At 40.0% G+C, this 14,152-nt stretch overlaps 1 protein-coding gene across 5 annotated transcripts in view; it reads left to right on the top strand.

Annotated features, from left to right (window-relative positions):
- agap2 (ArfGAP with GTPase domain, ankyrin repeat and PH domain 2) overlaps positions 1 to 14,152 on the top strand; it is a 34,697-nt gene that overhangs the window by 18,396 nt on the left and 2,149 nt on the right. For 2 of the 5 annotated variants that reach the window (XM_063464651.1, XM_063464648.1), the window contains exons 3-18: positions 558 to 645; positions 822 to 907; positions 1,042 to 1,177; positions 2,469 to 2,603; positions 2,764 to 2,882; positions 7,032 to 7,184; positions 7,334 to 7,408; positions 7,745 to 7,849; positions 8,190 to 8,370; positions 8,826 to 8,954; positions 9,086 to 9,220; positions 9,586 to 9,645; positions 9,939 to 10,090; positions 11,875 to 11,965; positions 12,109 to 12,331; positions 13,308 to 13,587. In XM_063464651.1, coding sequence (XP_063320721.1) covers positions 558 to 645; positions 822 to 907; positions 1,042 to 1,177; positions 2,469 to 2,603; positions 2,764 to 2,882; positions 7,032 to 7,184; positions 7,334 to 7,408; positions 7,745 to 7,849; positions 8,190 to 8,370; positions 8,826 to 8,954; positions 9,086 to 9,220; positions 9,586 to 9,645; positions 9,939 to 10,090; positions 11,875 to 11,965; positions 12,109 to 12,331; positions 13,308 to 13,587 — 2,148 coding nt within the window. The remainder of the gene's footprint in view (positions 1 to 557; positions 646 to 821; positions 908 to 1,041; positions 1,178 to 2,468; positions 2,604 to 2,763; positions 2,883 to 7,031; positions 7,185 to 7,333; positions 7,409 to 7,744; positions 7,850 to 8,189; positions 8,371 to 8,825; positions 8,955 to 9,085; positions 9,221 to 9,585; positions 9,646 to 9,938; positions 10,091 to 11,874; positions 11,966 to 12,108; positions 12,332 to 13,307; positions 13,588 to 14,152) is intronic. The other 3 variants (XM_063464652.1, XM_063464649.1, XM_063464650.1) reach the window with 2 other exon arrangements.

Genomic DNA, 14,152 nt, shown 5'->3' with positions numbered 1-14,152 from the left:
AAATTATCTGGTCACGTTTAATCATAAAAACTACTGGGTTTAGTTTAGAAAAATTTTAAATTAAATTAAATTGTATTTAAATAGTGCCAAATACAGGTTGTTTCAGACACCAGATGAACTGAGGTGCTGCACCAAGCCCTCGTACTGAGCAGTGAATCGTACAAAGCCTCTCTAGTGAAATCCAAAAATAAAAATATGGAGCTAAAAATGGGCATCATACTTTCCCCGTATATTTTTGAACACGGGACTTTTACCAGATTGTATTACAATGAAGCACTTTTATAGCACTGTCAGAATTATCTTCACCTACTCACTGCTGCACAGTTCTGTATGTGGATGACAAAGCAGTCTACAGGCAGAAAATACAGATTAAATAACAGACAGTGTAAACTGCCTAAAAGGAACCAAAGCTTATCCGATGGAGGAACTGAAAGTCTGTGTCTGATGCGTTTTAATTTAGTCTGAGAGTTATATTTGATGCATGGTGCTGTAAATGTGCATGCAGGCTGAAACTGAATCAACTTGTGTGTGCTGCATTTCCTTCCTCCTTCTCTCAGGGTGTTCTGGGAAGTCTGAAAAGTGGCAAATCGGCGCTGGTAAACAAATACATCACAGGCAGTTACTCCGCAGTCGAGAAACCTGATGGTAAGACACAAGCACATCCTATCTAAAAAGTGGCTTCTTGCGTGCTTGAGTTTTGTATTTAATTATGTTTAACCTGTTCAGAGAGACACCTCAGAAGCCTGGTGCGTGATATGGCTTCATCCTCGGGGTGTCACTCTGCTGAATAACCTGTCTGTCACTGTCATTGCTCCTGACAGGTGGACGGTACAAAAAGGAAGTGCTGGTGGATGGTCAGAGTCATTTATTATTGATCAGAGAGGAGGCTGGACCACCTGATGCACAGGTGCTTCTTTGTGATGATGTGTATGTGTGCGTTTGTGTGTGTGTGAGTGTGACAGACCTGTAACACTGCACATTTCATCATCCATCAGTGCACAATAAGATAACATCTGTCCATCTATCCTTTTCCTCCTGCAGTTCAGCAGCTGGGCTGATGCAGTCATTCTGGTCTTCAGCTTGGAGAATGAGGCCAGTTTCCAGGAGCTCTACCAGCTCTACAGCCAGCTCAGCGCCTTCCGCTCAGACATCCCAGTCATAGTGGTCGGCACACAAGGTAAACGCACAAATCAGTCATGTACCCTCAAATTTTCAGAGCCCAAACCTCTATTAACTTAGTTATATGACACAATCTTCCGTTAAGTTAATCAGTCGGTCACATGACAGGAACTCAGTGCATTTAAGCTTAACTAATGAGAGACTGTAATATTCAGTGAGCAGCAGTTCAATTCAATTTAATTCAATTTTACTTATGCAGCGCCAAATCACAACAACAGTGGCCTCATGGCACTTTATATTCTAAGGTAGACCCCACAGTAATACAGAGAAAAACCCAACAATCATATGACCCCCTATGAGTAAGCGACAGTGAGAAGGAAAAACTCCCTTTTAACAGGAAGAAACCTCCGGCAGAACCAGGCTCAGGCAGGGGCGGGGCCATCTGCTGCAACTGGTTAGGGTGAGAGAAGGAAGACATGCTGTTGAAGAGAGCCAGAAATTAATAACAAGTACTATTCAATGCAGAGAGGTCTATTAACACATAATGAGTGAGAAAGGTAACTGAAGGGATGCATCATGGGAATCCCCCAGCAGCCTACACCTATTGGAGCCTAACTAAGGGTCTCCTCCCTTAGCAGCTCTCTGGGTGTAAATGCCATGTTTTGCCAGAGTTCAGAGGAAAATGGTCACTGCTGCAAGCTGATAGGAACGCTGCAATAATTCAAATAACCACCCGATACAATCAAAATGTCCAGAAGAAGCTCGATAAATGCACAATCCGTCAAAACTTGAAGCAGCAGAGACCCCATTGGTTGCCAGTCCTGTTAGTTAAGAACAGGAAATTAATGCTATAATGTACACGAGCTCACCAAAACTGGACAACAGACAATCGTCACATGCTCTAATGAGACTGCATTTCTGCTTCAGCATTAAGATGGCACAGTAAGAATCTAGCGAAAGCATGGATCCATCCTACTTTGTATCAGAAGCTCAGGCTGTTGGTGGTGCTCAGATCATCTCAAACTGGTTTCCTGACAGTGAGTTCACTCTACTCAAACGGCCAGCGCAGTCACCATATCTCAATCCAACAGAGCACCTTTGGGATGTGGCAGGAGCTTCATGTCTTCCATAACTGTGTGATGCTATCATGTCAATATGGACAAGAATCCCTGAGGAATGTTTCCAGCACCTAGTTGAATCTATGCCATGAAGAATTAAGGATTACTGCCAAGATGTGCAAAGTGTCCAGCGAGTTGCATTCATAGGAATGGGTTCCTAACATCCACAACTAAAGAAGATGCTTATGGGACAAGCAGGTGTTACAATGTTGATATTGTTTCTTTCTTTAGATAAAATCAGCAGCACCAACCCTCGCGTGATTGAAGATCAGAGAGCCAGACAGCTGTGTATTGACGTGCGTCACTCCCTCTTTTACGAGACCTGCGCCACCTACGGGTTCAACGTTGACCGAGTGTTTTCAGAGGGTGAGCTGACTCACATTTTATAAGTGATATCAGCACAAACAAAAGAACAGGCTTAAGGATGTGATTCACAAGGAAAATAAAATTTAAAAAATACCCACCCACTACTGTTTACACACTGACATTTGAAACAGACTCAACTGTTTGAGTGTTTGTTTTTCAGCTGCTCAGAAGATTGTAGCTCAGAAGAAGCAGGCGGCACTGCAGGCCTGCAAGTCTCTGCCTAACTCACCCAGTCACTCGGGAGGCTCCACACCTGGATCAGCATCGTTCCCTGGACAGGTAACACGTCCTTTCTCAATTTTACTGCTGGGTCACTCCCATAGGATATACCCCATATTGCATTTGCACATTTAATGGTATATGAAACACAAACCACACATCCCTGATAGCCTTATCTTGATAATCCTGACATTTTCAAGCCTTTTTCTAAGTAACTACCTAACTTTTTGCATGTGATCGGTGGACTTTGTGTTACACATTTTGAAGAAACTGTGGCAGAAAAGTGGTAAATAAAATGAAACAGTTTTTTGTTCGGTAAGTAGAACAGATCCATTTTCAAAACTTAGTGGTAGAAGATCTTATCTCACCACATAGAGCTTTTCACAAAGATGCTCAGCAGTTGTTGGGGGTAACTTCCTTTTGAAATAACATTTTTACTTGTTTATATTGTTCACTTGTGATGATTTTTCTTCCTGAGTTAAGAAACCATTCTTTAATGGGGTCCTTTTAGACTGAACGTTAGTTTCTCCTTAATATCCAACGATGGTCTACCCACCGGTTTGGAGAATTTAATGTTCACCATCACCATCACAGGGTAGCAACATGTCAATCACTGTGGCTAGGCCTGAAGGTATATCATGCATCTTCTGCAAAATTAAGTTTTGCACAAACAAAGGTTTATTTATCTATTTATTTATAATAAGATGGGTATTAATGCACCAGCCAGGAGTCGTGTATAATAAAAGCTTTCTGTTGTGGGACCAAAACTAACTAAACACACTTCCTAATTTTGTTGGTTTGTGAAACAGCCACAAACCAACTATTTAGCCCCAATGAAGTGGCACCTTTTTTTCCCCACCTTCAGATATCCTGTTGGTCTGGCACCATGTCTTAACAATACCAGTTTCTATAACGATGACCTTTATTATTACACATTAAAAGGACCTAGTACTATATTCCTACTTTATTATACTTTAAGGTTTAGAGCATGATGTCAAATGTCTTTGGACTGACATACAATAATCTAATTTATGTTTTTACTCTAAAGTATGAAAAAGCTCGCTTCATAACTGAGGCATCTTGTGCTTTTGACTTCACATAGACACGGAAGAAAAGTTGACATACTATAATGTAAAAGTGTATATATATATATTTAACTGAAAACTTACATCTATTAGATATTATTATTTGATCATTAATAATATTGATATTAATGCCATAATGTGCACTGTAACAGGTATGTGTCACAGCACAGTGTTTAAAACCAAGCTGGCTAAACTGTGAGATCCTTACATTTATGTGGATAAAACAGAGCGCTGTAACGTGCTGTAACCATTTCCTGGTAAGAAATAAGTGAAAATGAAAGTATTGCTTTCAAACAAATACACACAAAACCTAAACTCAAGTTAAGAACAATATGTAAAAATATACCATACAAAATATTCTGCGTACTGTGGAAGCTTGACTTTGCCATTTAAAAAAATATTTTCTGTCAGAATTTGCTGTTATTACATCAAAATTTCTAGTTAGTTTCTCGGAAGTATGATTTTTTTCATTGTTGGAAAAAAGCACAACACAGTTTGCTGTGAGATATAAATTTATATATTCTACATTCTTCTTCTGCATGAATTTTTTTCACTAACTACAGATGTTTCAGATGAAAAGACGTGTGGATATTAAGTAAATCCAAGTGAGTGAGTTAATAGTGCAATATATCCCTCTGAAAAGCAGACGTAAATTAAATTGCAATACCTGAAATAACGGTAGTGATTGCTTTCCACCACACACACAAAAAATATTTATCCCAAATTGTGGATTTTAAATAATTTGATTACATATAAAATGTTCAAAGTAAAATATCAAATTTAACAGAATCTGGTCAAATGCAATTTACGTGATTGTTTTACATTCATATCATCTAAGCTTATTTTCTATAATGATTAATTATTTGAATGAATAAACCTTTGATTTTATATATTTAGTTGGATTTTAATCAAATTATTTTGCTTCATGTTTATCAGGGACAAAATATTTTTGAGTGGATATTCTATCATGTATTTTCTACTTCAGATAATTATTTGTCCGGATTCAATTATTGATTCGAATATTTCTTGGCCCTCGTTGCTGATTACATCTTCTTTAAATTCACTTTACTTCCAAAACAAAAAGTTCAGCACGTTGAGCACATTTAAAGAACTGTGTTAGAAAGAGCAGCGACTATGACAGTCAGGTGTGACGCCTTCTCGGTAGTTATTAGTCGACTGTTTGAGTAAACACAATCTTCTTTCGGTCTAGACAGATATTACATAAGACATGATAAATATAGGACACTGATGAAAGTGTTCTGCTGTTGCTATGCTGATGCTGTCTTCAAAAATAAAGCACTCTTTCACCGTTTTAAAAGGCAACGCTCCGGCTGTTCTTCTAATGCCAGCTGATCATGTTTTAAGCTGTGCTAGCAGAAAGACTCTGGGGATGTAAGTCAGCAGCACACGCTGATTTTGGCACAGACTGAGCACATTTCAATAACTACCAAATGCATTGCAAGGAAATTTGGCACACATATTTATTTATTTACTTACCCTCAGACTGGATCAAAATAACTTTAGTGATTACTTAATCAGCAAATATTCTTTATGTTAAAGGACGTCCATTGAATGCATCACATTTTGGCTCAAAGAAAATCCAAAATGTATTTCATGAGTAATAACAAAATGTTGCTTATACTGGCGTTTGGACTGGTGCCATTTTGTTTTCTGTGGCCAGAAGTGACCATGTTTAGATAAAAGGGTGGCGTACGCATGTTGCATAGATAAAATGTACAGGTGCAATGCACAGAAAAGACACCTTAGAGCTAAAAAGCAAATAAAGCATACTTGCTCCAAAAGGCACCAGTATTACAGGTGGAGAAGTTAGTCAAAGCAGCCACGCCCCTAACTCCAGAATCCAAGATCACACCCCAAACTGTCCTTTGTCAGACTGTAAATACGTTACATAATGATGCAAATATGGACACTTTAACATGAGAGACAGTGGAGGTTGACTCTCATCTAGAGTGACCTTCTAGTGGCCATTAGAGGAACTGCAGTTTTTATAAACTGGGGTCATTTTTCCTCTTAGAGCAGGTTTGCGGAAAAATAGTCACCTCTGGCGAGCAACATACAGTAATAAATCATGTTCCTGTTTTTGGGAATCATAACTCCTTTTTCTCATTTTTGAGAAATATGTTGTTTCACGATGACCTGCAGCAGTAGTGACACTTGAGCAGTTTCAGGTTATGTGACATGTAAGTGAACTTTCACTGATCGTGTGAGCAGGTGGAAATGAGCATTAACCTCAAGGCTTTGTATATTTGTAGCGCAAATATAATCAAAAGAGGATTAAATATATTGTATATTTTAAAAATACATTTTGAAAACTTATGCAGCTTTAAGCAGTGGTGTGAAGCAATACATTTACTCAGGTACATAAGTCTAAATGTTAGATATTTGCTTTGTTTTTTTGTGATATTCAGAGGGAAATAGTGGATTACTTTGAAAACAATCAGGGAATCAGGGGGAGACAGAGACAGGAAGTACATGTAAACTTCAAAGTAAAATACAAAATAACCATAAAACAGACATGAATACTAACATTTAACAAATTGTTGCTGGTGGACCAAACCATTATCCCTGGAAATATCCCAGTGACTATAAAAATAAAACCTAAACTCCAAATATTATGCGTTTATATTTATCTCAGAAATATAATCTTCATCTATTACTGGCACCAAGGCACTGATGTTAAAAATGAGCCTACCCTGTAGAGTACAGTACATCAGACACGACTTCCAACTGTTAATATTTTCCTGTTTTTATCCCTTATTGTTTAAGTTATTTGTGAGAACATATGCTTTAATCATGATATTTAAAACGTAAATGACATTCAAAGGATCATCTAAGGTTGTGTACACCAACGCTTGTGTCGTGTTTGATTACTTTACCTTAGTCAGTGAAAACACGGCCCGCCCTGTTCTTCATCCATCAGTTTCCATCGATCACACCGATCGACTGAAGACTTCACGTTGTCACTCATCATCACCTTTTTTGTTTTTTTCTTCATCTTTCACCCCATCCTCACTCTCTCCATCTCTTCTCATCTCCATTCCCATCCCTGCATCCTGACCTCCTGACCTCCTCCACCTCCTCCTCCAATTCCTCCTCCTCTCAGGCCAGTAATGGCCCCAGTATCGGCTACGCCTACTCCCTCCCCTCCACCCCTGTGGTGAGCCACAGAGAGCTGCGAGTTGCACAGGGAGACGGGGGAGGCAGCGTCAACGCTCGCTCACTGAAGAGTATCCCCAGACGCCCCTCGCTCTTCAAGGTCAGTCACCGCCAACTGCTGGTGTCTCACACCTTTTAGTCTCCTTCATCTCACTCTCATTTCACTCCATTCGCCCCCCTCTGACTCTCCCCGCTGAAATCGTCTCCTCTTCTTTTTTAACACTTTAAATTCTGTTGGATTCGTTGCAGAACCGGGACACAGACAAAAAAGGTGGCGACGCTAAAGGCGACCTGAGCAGCCTGCGGGGCGTTCCGATCAAACAGGTTTGGTTTCCGTTACAAGCAAAAATAAGCCGAATATCCAGTGATGGGGGTATTTACATGCTGCAGTTATAACAATAACACAAGCCAATTCCCTTGTCGGAAATAAGATGGGAACAGAAATACATTTGTCTATTTATTTTGTCTTACATAAGCAGCACAGAAGTCTGTTGTTTCATCCTTTTCAACCTTTCTCAAGGGTGTTCTATTAATACAAGAGCTCTCAGCTATTGCTGTCGAACTCTTTCTGGTACACTTTGAAGGGGCGGCTCTAAATTTAGGCAGATTCAGACTGTGGTTTGCTGTGACTGATGCGACCCCGGTTGTTGCTTTTGACAGGGCATCCTGTGGAAGAGGAGTGGGAGCTCTCTGAATAAGGAGTGGAAGAAGAAATACGTCACCCTGTCCAACAATGGCACGCTGTCTTATCACTCCAGCTCCAGTGTAAGAAAACACCACAACACCGATCAATGCGACAGTAAACGAGCAGGGGGGAGAGAAGATCTGCAGCTTTTCACATTTAAAGGGACCCGTTATGCTTTTAGATTGTTTTTGTTATTGGTTTTTGAAAGAAAGACCCATTCTTATTTGTTACATCTACAGAAATGTAGGTATTTTAGCAGAATTCATGAGATGTGATGCTATTTGCATCATATTTTAATTCAGTTGTTTAAATCAGGGCCTTTTGAGGAAAAAAAACCCCATGACTGACTTAAAGACTGTTTTGGAAAACATTACAGATCACTAAGATGATTAAAAACATGCAACATTTTGTCCTCTTCAGGACTACACGCAGAATACCCATGGAAAGGAAATCGATCTGCTGCGTGTGACTGTTAAAGTTCCCGGGAAACGTCCTCCAAGAGCAGTCGCACCGACAGGCCCCTCGCCCGCCCCCCCTGGAGCTGTACCAGGAGTCAACGGGTTGAGTAAAGAGCTGCCAGCCGCTGATAGCACCAGTACAGGTATGTCTTCTTTAGGAGGATAAATAGACCATACTTTGAAGACTGTATATAAAAGATGGACGTGTCTTCTTATCTTTTTGATAAATCCACTTATTTAGAATAGATCTGACCAAGAAATCGAGGATTGTTGTATTTACTTTCTCCTGAAACACACCCTCCTTTATCATGCGTTTTAACTCTTAACTGTTACCATAATATTATAAAATGCTAGTTTTGTCATGGCCTTCGATACTTCGATACTACTAGGTGCTTTTTGCACCTAGAGGAGTCGCCCTCTGCTGGCTATTAAAAAGATTGCAGGTTCTAGTTTTATCTTCTTTCCATATGTTTGTTCCTGGAATTTTATACTTGAAAATAAAGCTTTAGATAACAATAAATTTACATTTCTTAGCCTGAAAGATCATAAAAATATGGCCTATTGTACATAAACACTTCACTTTCTCTCTCTTCATCAGTTCCTCAGTTGTGTCCAGCTACCCTCTCTGTCGTTGCCGATGACCGGTCTGGCGGTTTGTCCCCTCAAGGAGGTGAACGAGGACTTCAGCGCTGCCCCTCCTCATTGTCCACCAAAGCACAAAGTGTCGGTACGTACCGCAGGGAATGAAACCTTTCAGCCGCCATCGCCGGCTCAGACACTCTGGGTGTAGCCTCAGCTCCGCTGCGACTGAAAGCAATTCTGTCATGAATGATTTGTTATCTTTGCGGCAAATGTCAGATGCCCTGGAAGCGACAGCCGGTTCGTTTGGTGGAAAAGATCCCAGCCAATCATCTCCCATGAGCGACAGGAAGAAGAACAGGAGGAAGAAGAGCATGAATCAGAAAGGGGATGCAGCCGTCGGGCAAGCTGAAGGTAACATCATCATTCCACAAGGCACAACTACTGATGCTAAAAGTTTAAGTTTAATAAGAAATGGGGTTTTCTATTTGCTTTATAAATACAGAAACAATTTTACTCAAAATAATAACTAAATAAAATCTTTATTCTTTAGTTCTGAGAGATTTTTATAATCTTTACTTCCTACTAAGACAAACACTTTGCTTATATTCTGACTTTTTTTAAACCTGCGCAGCTTTTCTTGTTTTCCCGTTCTTTCTCTTCTGTGTGGATAAAGATTAATAAACGTGTTTGTCTTTCTCTGAATATTTCGTAACTGCCTTTTTTTCCTAACACTTGCGCTCCTCTTTCTCTTCTCTTGCTTATCTCTCGCTCTGCAGCCAAACGCAAAATGTGGAAATTAAAGAGCTTTGGTAGCTTGAGAAACATTAATAAGACAGGTAACAAGTGAGGGTGATGGTGCTGACACAGCTTGTGCTCTCTGACTGTTTTCCTTCCCTGTGTGCCTGACATCCATAATCTACACCCCAATGTTTGTTTGAATTACCCTCAGCGTGATTAACCCAAAGATTTTTCTGTCCTCATGTCTCAGTCTGAACCACTGTTTTGTTTTGTTTTGCTTTTCATTAATTTTTCCTCCACCGACTGAAAGTTCAATGGATTCATTCTCTCGGTTTGTCGAATGCATGCAAATCTCATGTCATGTTTCTCCGGCTTCACCCTCTCTTCGCAGAGGAAGAGAATGCCGACTTCATCATAGTGTCGTTTACTGGGCAGACGTGGCACTTTGAGGCTCCGAGCATGGACGAGAGGGACTCGTGGGTCACAGCTATAGAGAGCCAAATCCTGGCAAGTCTTGGTTCCTGTGAGAGTGGCAGAAACAAGGTAAACATGCACAGAAAACACATTTCAGAAATGGATTCTTTACTTATTCTCACCATTTTTCCACCTAAACTAAAATGATTTTGCTGTCTAAAAACATCATTTCTTGGAGGCTTAAAGAGAAGAATATTGCGGCAAAAATAGAATCCACAAACTGTTCCCTGCTCTTGAACTATTCCTTTGGATATCTACGTGAAGATTTGATTGACTGATCACAGCAAGACAGAATGAAAGTGCAGTGTGGGGGCAGAGAGCAGAGCGGGAAAAGAAAGCAATGCCAGGAAGAATACAGGTCAAATTTTAAAAACACTTGAGTCAAAATCTGATGGTGCTTGAGTCTCTGCTGTCACCGATCCCAGTCATATCTGATCAAATCACACCCACACAGTCTCACACCTCTTTTCCAATAAAGAAGACACATTTTTTTAGAGGCGCTATATATTTGCAACCTAAAAGAAATTCACCAGGAATCCAGCCCACGAGTTATGTGCATGGTGATTTCCCTGTAAATTAACTTCCCTGAACTATAGCCTTATAAATCTTTTGGTTCTCAAATCTGTTAAAATTTAGGCCGGTTCTTAAAAGGCAGGTGGGTGGAAAACAAGCATTTACCGCGCAGATTACTTAAAGGTTTTGAAAGATAAGGTTCGTGGATGAATTTAGCAGGTAAATTACTTCAAATGGAAGCACTCTTAAGTGAAGAACATACAAATAATAACCAATAAAAACCTACAGTAGTTTATATGCATCACAATTTTAATTTAATTGTTGGAGTGAAACCTTAATGGGAAAAGTATGCCTAAAAGGTTTATTTGTTTTTGTTTTATTTTTTAAAATAAATTACATATTACAATGTTTCTAAAATCATCCACTTGTTCTGTGACATCACAGAATGTGCTTTTCCTGGATACGTCTCGTACAACTGCTCTCCTGTTTTGTTTAAAAGATAATCATAACATTTTAATACTGCAAGTAGGGAAGAGAAGCAGGGAACTATATAAACCCAGGAGAATGATGCACTAAACAGGAGGGGGAAAATAGCACTGATTTAAACAGATCTCATTAACTCTTACCCTCATAAAGACAAACTCTGACAGCCTCCTCTGTGCCCTTAATTACTACATGTGACACCTAAGTATATATCAATAAAGATTCACTTTACAATTAGTTGTAAAATCCTGCAGTTGCAAAAAAAAAGAAGAAGAAGCTGTATAGTTTGATCTTTGACCTCAGTAAAACTTTCCTGATGACTTGATGGGCTCAACTGATAGCTTCAAGTTGTGGTAAATTATGGTCTTCATTAGGGGAAATTAGCAGAGTATATTTAATGTTGGCATCTAAGTGACATGACTGATTATTCTGTAAACTACAAGAACGTCTGTTTGGTCCATGTGGCTATCTCTATCTTTAAAACATCCTCATGTTGTGCTGCAGTTATTTTGGCACCTTTACAAAGCCTTGCATGATTGGACGGTTAGCAATGAGTTGTTTGTGCCAGAGCAGAATTTCTAAGTGAAAACATTTACTCACTCCGAATTAAGGCTCTCAAATAAAATGTCAGAAAGTAAATGTTATTAACTTGAAAAATAGTTCAATATAAAATGTCTTTGTTTTGCAGTTTTAATGCCACGTGGTGTCATAATCTGCACTATCACATGCTCTAATCAATGCGTGTTACTATTCATTGTGTTTACTGAGGTAGCGGTTGGATTTTAAGCACCACTTGTTTATGAAACAGAAACACTTGTGTGGATATGAATAAATGATGCAAATGGGTGTTTGTGCAGGCGCGGAGGAGCAGTCAGAGCGAGGCCGTAGCACTGCAGGCCATCCGAAATGCCAAAGGCAACAGTCAGTGTGTGGACTGCGAAGCACCGAGTGAGTTCCTAAACGTTGGCACGTTTCCCATCAGCTGCACATTTACTCTGGAGCATAATTCACACCATGTGCAGACTGTGGTGGTGCAGCCATTGGCTCATGGTTTATTCTTGCTAAGCAGTCTCTCTTCTCCCATCCTGCAGATCCCACCTGGGCCAGTCTCAATCTGGGTGCGCTGATCTGCATCGAGTGCTCAGGGATCCACCGAAACCTGGGGACTCACCTGTCCCGTGTGCGCTCGCTGGACCTGGACGACTGGCCGGGAGAGCTCACACAGGTGCTGGCTGCCATCGGAAACCACATGGCCAACAGCATCTGGGAGAGCTGCACCCAAGGACGGACCAAACCCACACCGAGTGCGACACGGTGGGTTGAGCCAGATCACAGCACACGTCAAAAACTGTTGTAAATAACACTGTACACCCTATACAAGTTTTAAGCAGATAAAATGTACAGAAAGTGTCATTTGACAACATTTAATGAAAAATGTTAAATCATTTTAATAAATTATAATAATAATGAAGTCTAAAATAATATTAAATATGTTATTTAAGCAGATGTGTACACAAATGATTAAATTTGTGTTTAGAGTTACTAAATGAGATTTAAACTATGAATAAAACTCACTGATGTCCATTATTAGGTTTATTAGTAGGTTTTAAAAAAGGTTCATCAGTCAAAATCACCAAACTCTCATAGCTTTACATAGCAAACAAATTAGTTTGATTCATTGTCACAGAAGGGCTAAAAGTAAATACATTAATGAGTAATATTATTTAATTTACTCAAATTTATGTGCCACAAAAAGTCTACAAATGGACACGAGTGGTTAGAGCAGGACTTCTAACAGGAGTACTGGAAGTGCACCAGGAGACAGCTTTGAAGGGGAGATCAGGCACTTTTTTAATCCTTTTTTTGCATTTTAGTTTTTGTTTGTTTTTATGGTCGGAGTTGCAGAACTTTTTTGCACTCCTAGTAGTGAATAAACATATGTGAAATGCTTAAACTGCATCTGCTCATATCTAATGTACATTTATTTAAATAGTTAAATATGGAGTCAAAAGTGATGCAGAGAAGTTGTTGGTGGTTTCGTGTGCTTGTGGGAAAATTCAAATCCCAGACCCAAGTAATAAACTAACAAAAAGCGGGTAAAAATCTGATCGCTCAATATCCAATTTGAAAAAACGTGAACAAATAACACCCATAGTGGAATTTCTAAAAACCTGCAGATATGTCAAGTTTTAAATGTAAGCAAAGATCTGATTTGCTTACACTGCAGTGTTTCTAAGAGTGTCTAATCTTACATGTGTGTGTCTCCTTTGTATTGTTTCTGTTTTTCTAGAGAGGAGCGAGAGTCATGGATCCGTGCCAAGTATGAACAGCGAGCCTTTGTGGCGCCTCTTGTGCCGGCCTCAGGGACGCAGCTTCCAGAGGATGGTGTGCCGGTGTGGCTGCTATCTGCAGTTACCGACAGAGATCTGCCCAGGCTGCTGCTCCTTCTGGCCCACAGCACTAAAGAACAAATCAACGCTCCGCCGGCCGGCTCGCCTTCGCTGCCGCGCACGGCTCTGCACGCTGCCTGCCAGCTGGGAGATGTGGTCATGACACAGCTGCTCATCTGGGTGCGTATCTTCTTTGTGTTCACACTCATTCATATCAGTTTCATACTTCCTCAGGCCCAATGAAGAGTGTAGAACAACACGACTAGTTAATTAGTCCTGTAAATCACAGTAAAAGAAATAGGGGTGGAATAAACTACTTCAAAAACTGACCGGTAGAAGTGTGCATGCATGCACGCCATGATCGTGTAAATGCTTAGTGATGGACTTCTGTGCTTTCAAAACTGTGAATGCCTCTGCAGACGCGTACCCTTGCCATTCTGTGATGAGTGTGACTCTCTGTGGAGTCATATTGGCAGCTGCCTTTTTTTTTCTCTGAGGGAAACAGGAACTTTCAGTCAGCATCTGCACCAGTTTATACTCTTATCAGATGAGCGCATTAGGATCGCTTTCATTACTTTGGAAAATGTGCCTTTGGAGTTTTTCTCAGGTGCTTACAACATTTCAAAAACATGCTGCCCTCTTAGTATTAAATTGTTTGTTCTTGTTTGTCACTATTAGCATTTATAATGACATTAAAACACTGCTGTACTTTGCACAGTGTGGTTAGAAGCCTGCACTCCTGCAG

Source organism: Pelmatolapia mariae, linkage group LG20, assembly GCF_036321145.2.
Source record: "Pelmatolapia mariae isolate MD_Pm_ZW linkage group LG20, Pm_UMD_F_2, whole genome shotgun sequence".
Lineage (NCBI taxonomy): Eukaryota > Metazoa > Chordata > Actinopteri > Cichliformes > Cichlidae > Pelmatolapia > Pelmatolapia mariae.
Note: the sequence above shows the minus strand (reverse complement) of the source record. Positions and strands in the feature narration are given on the sequence as shown.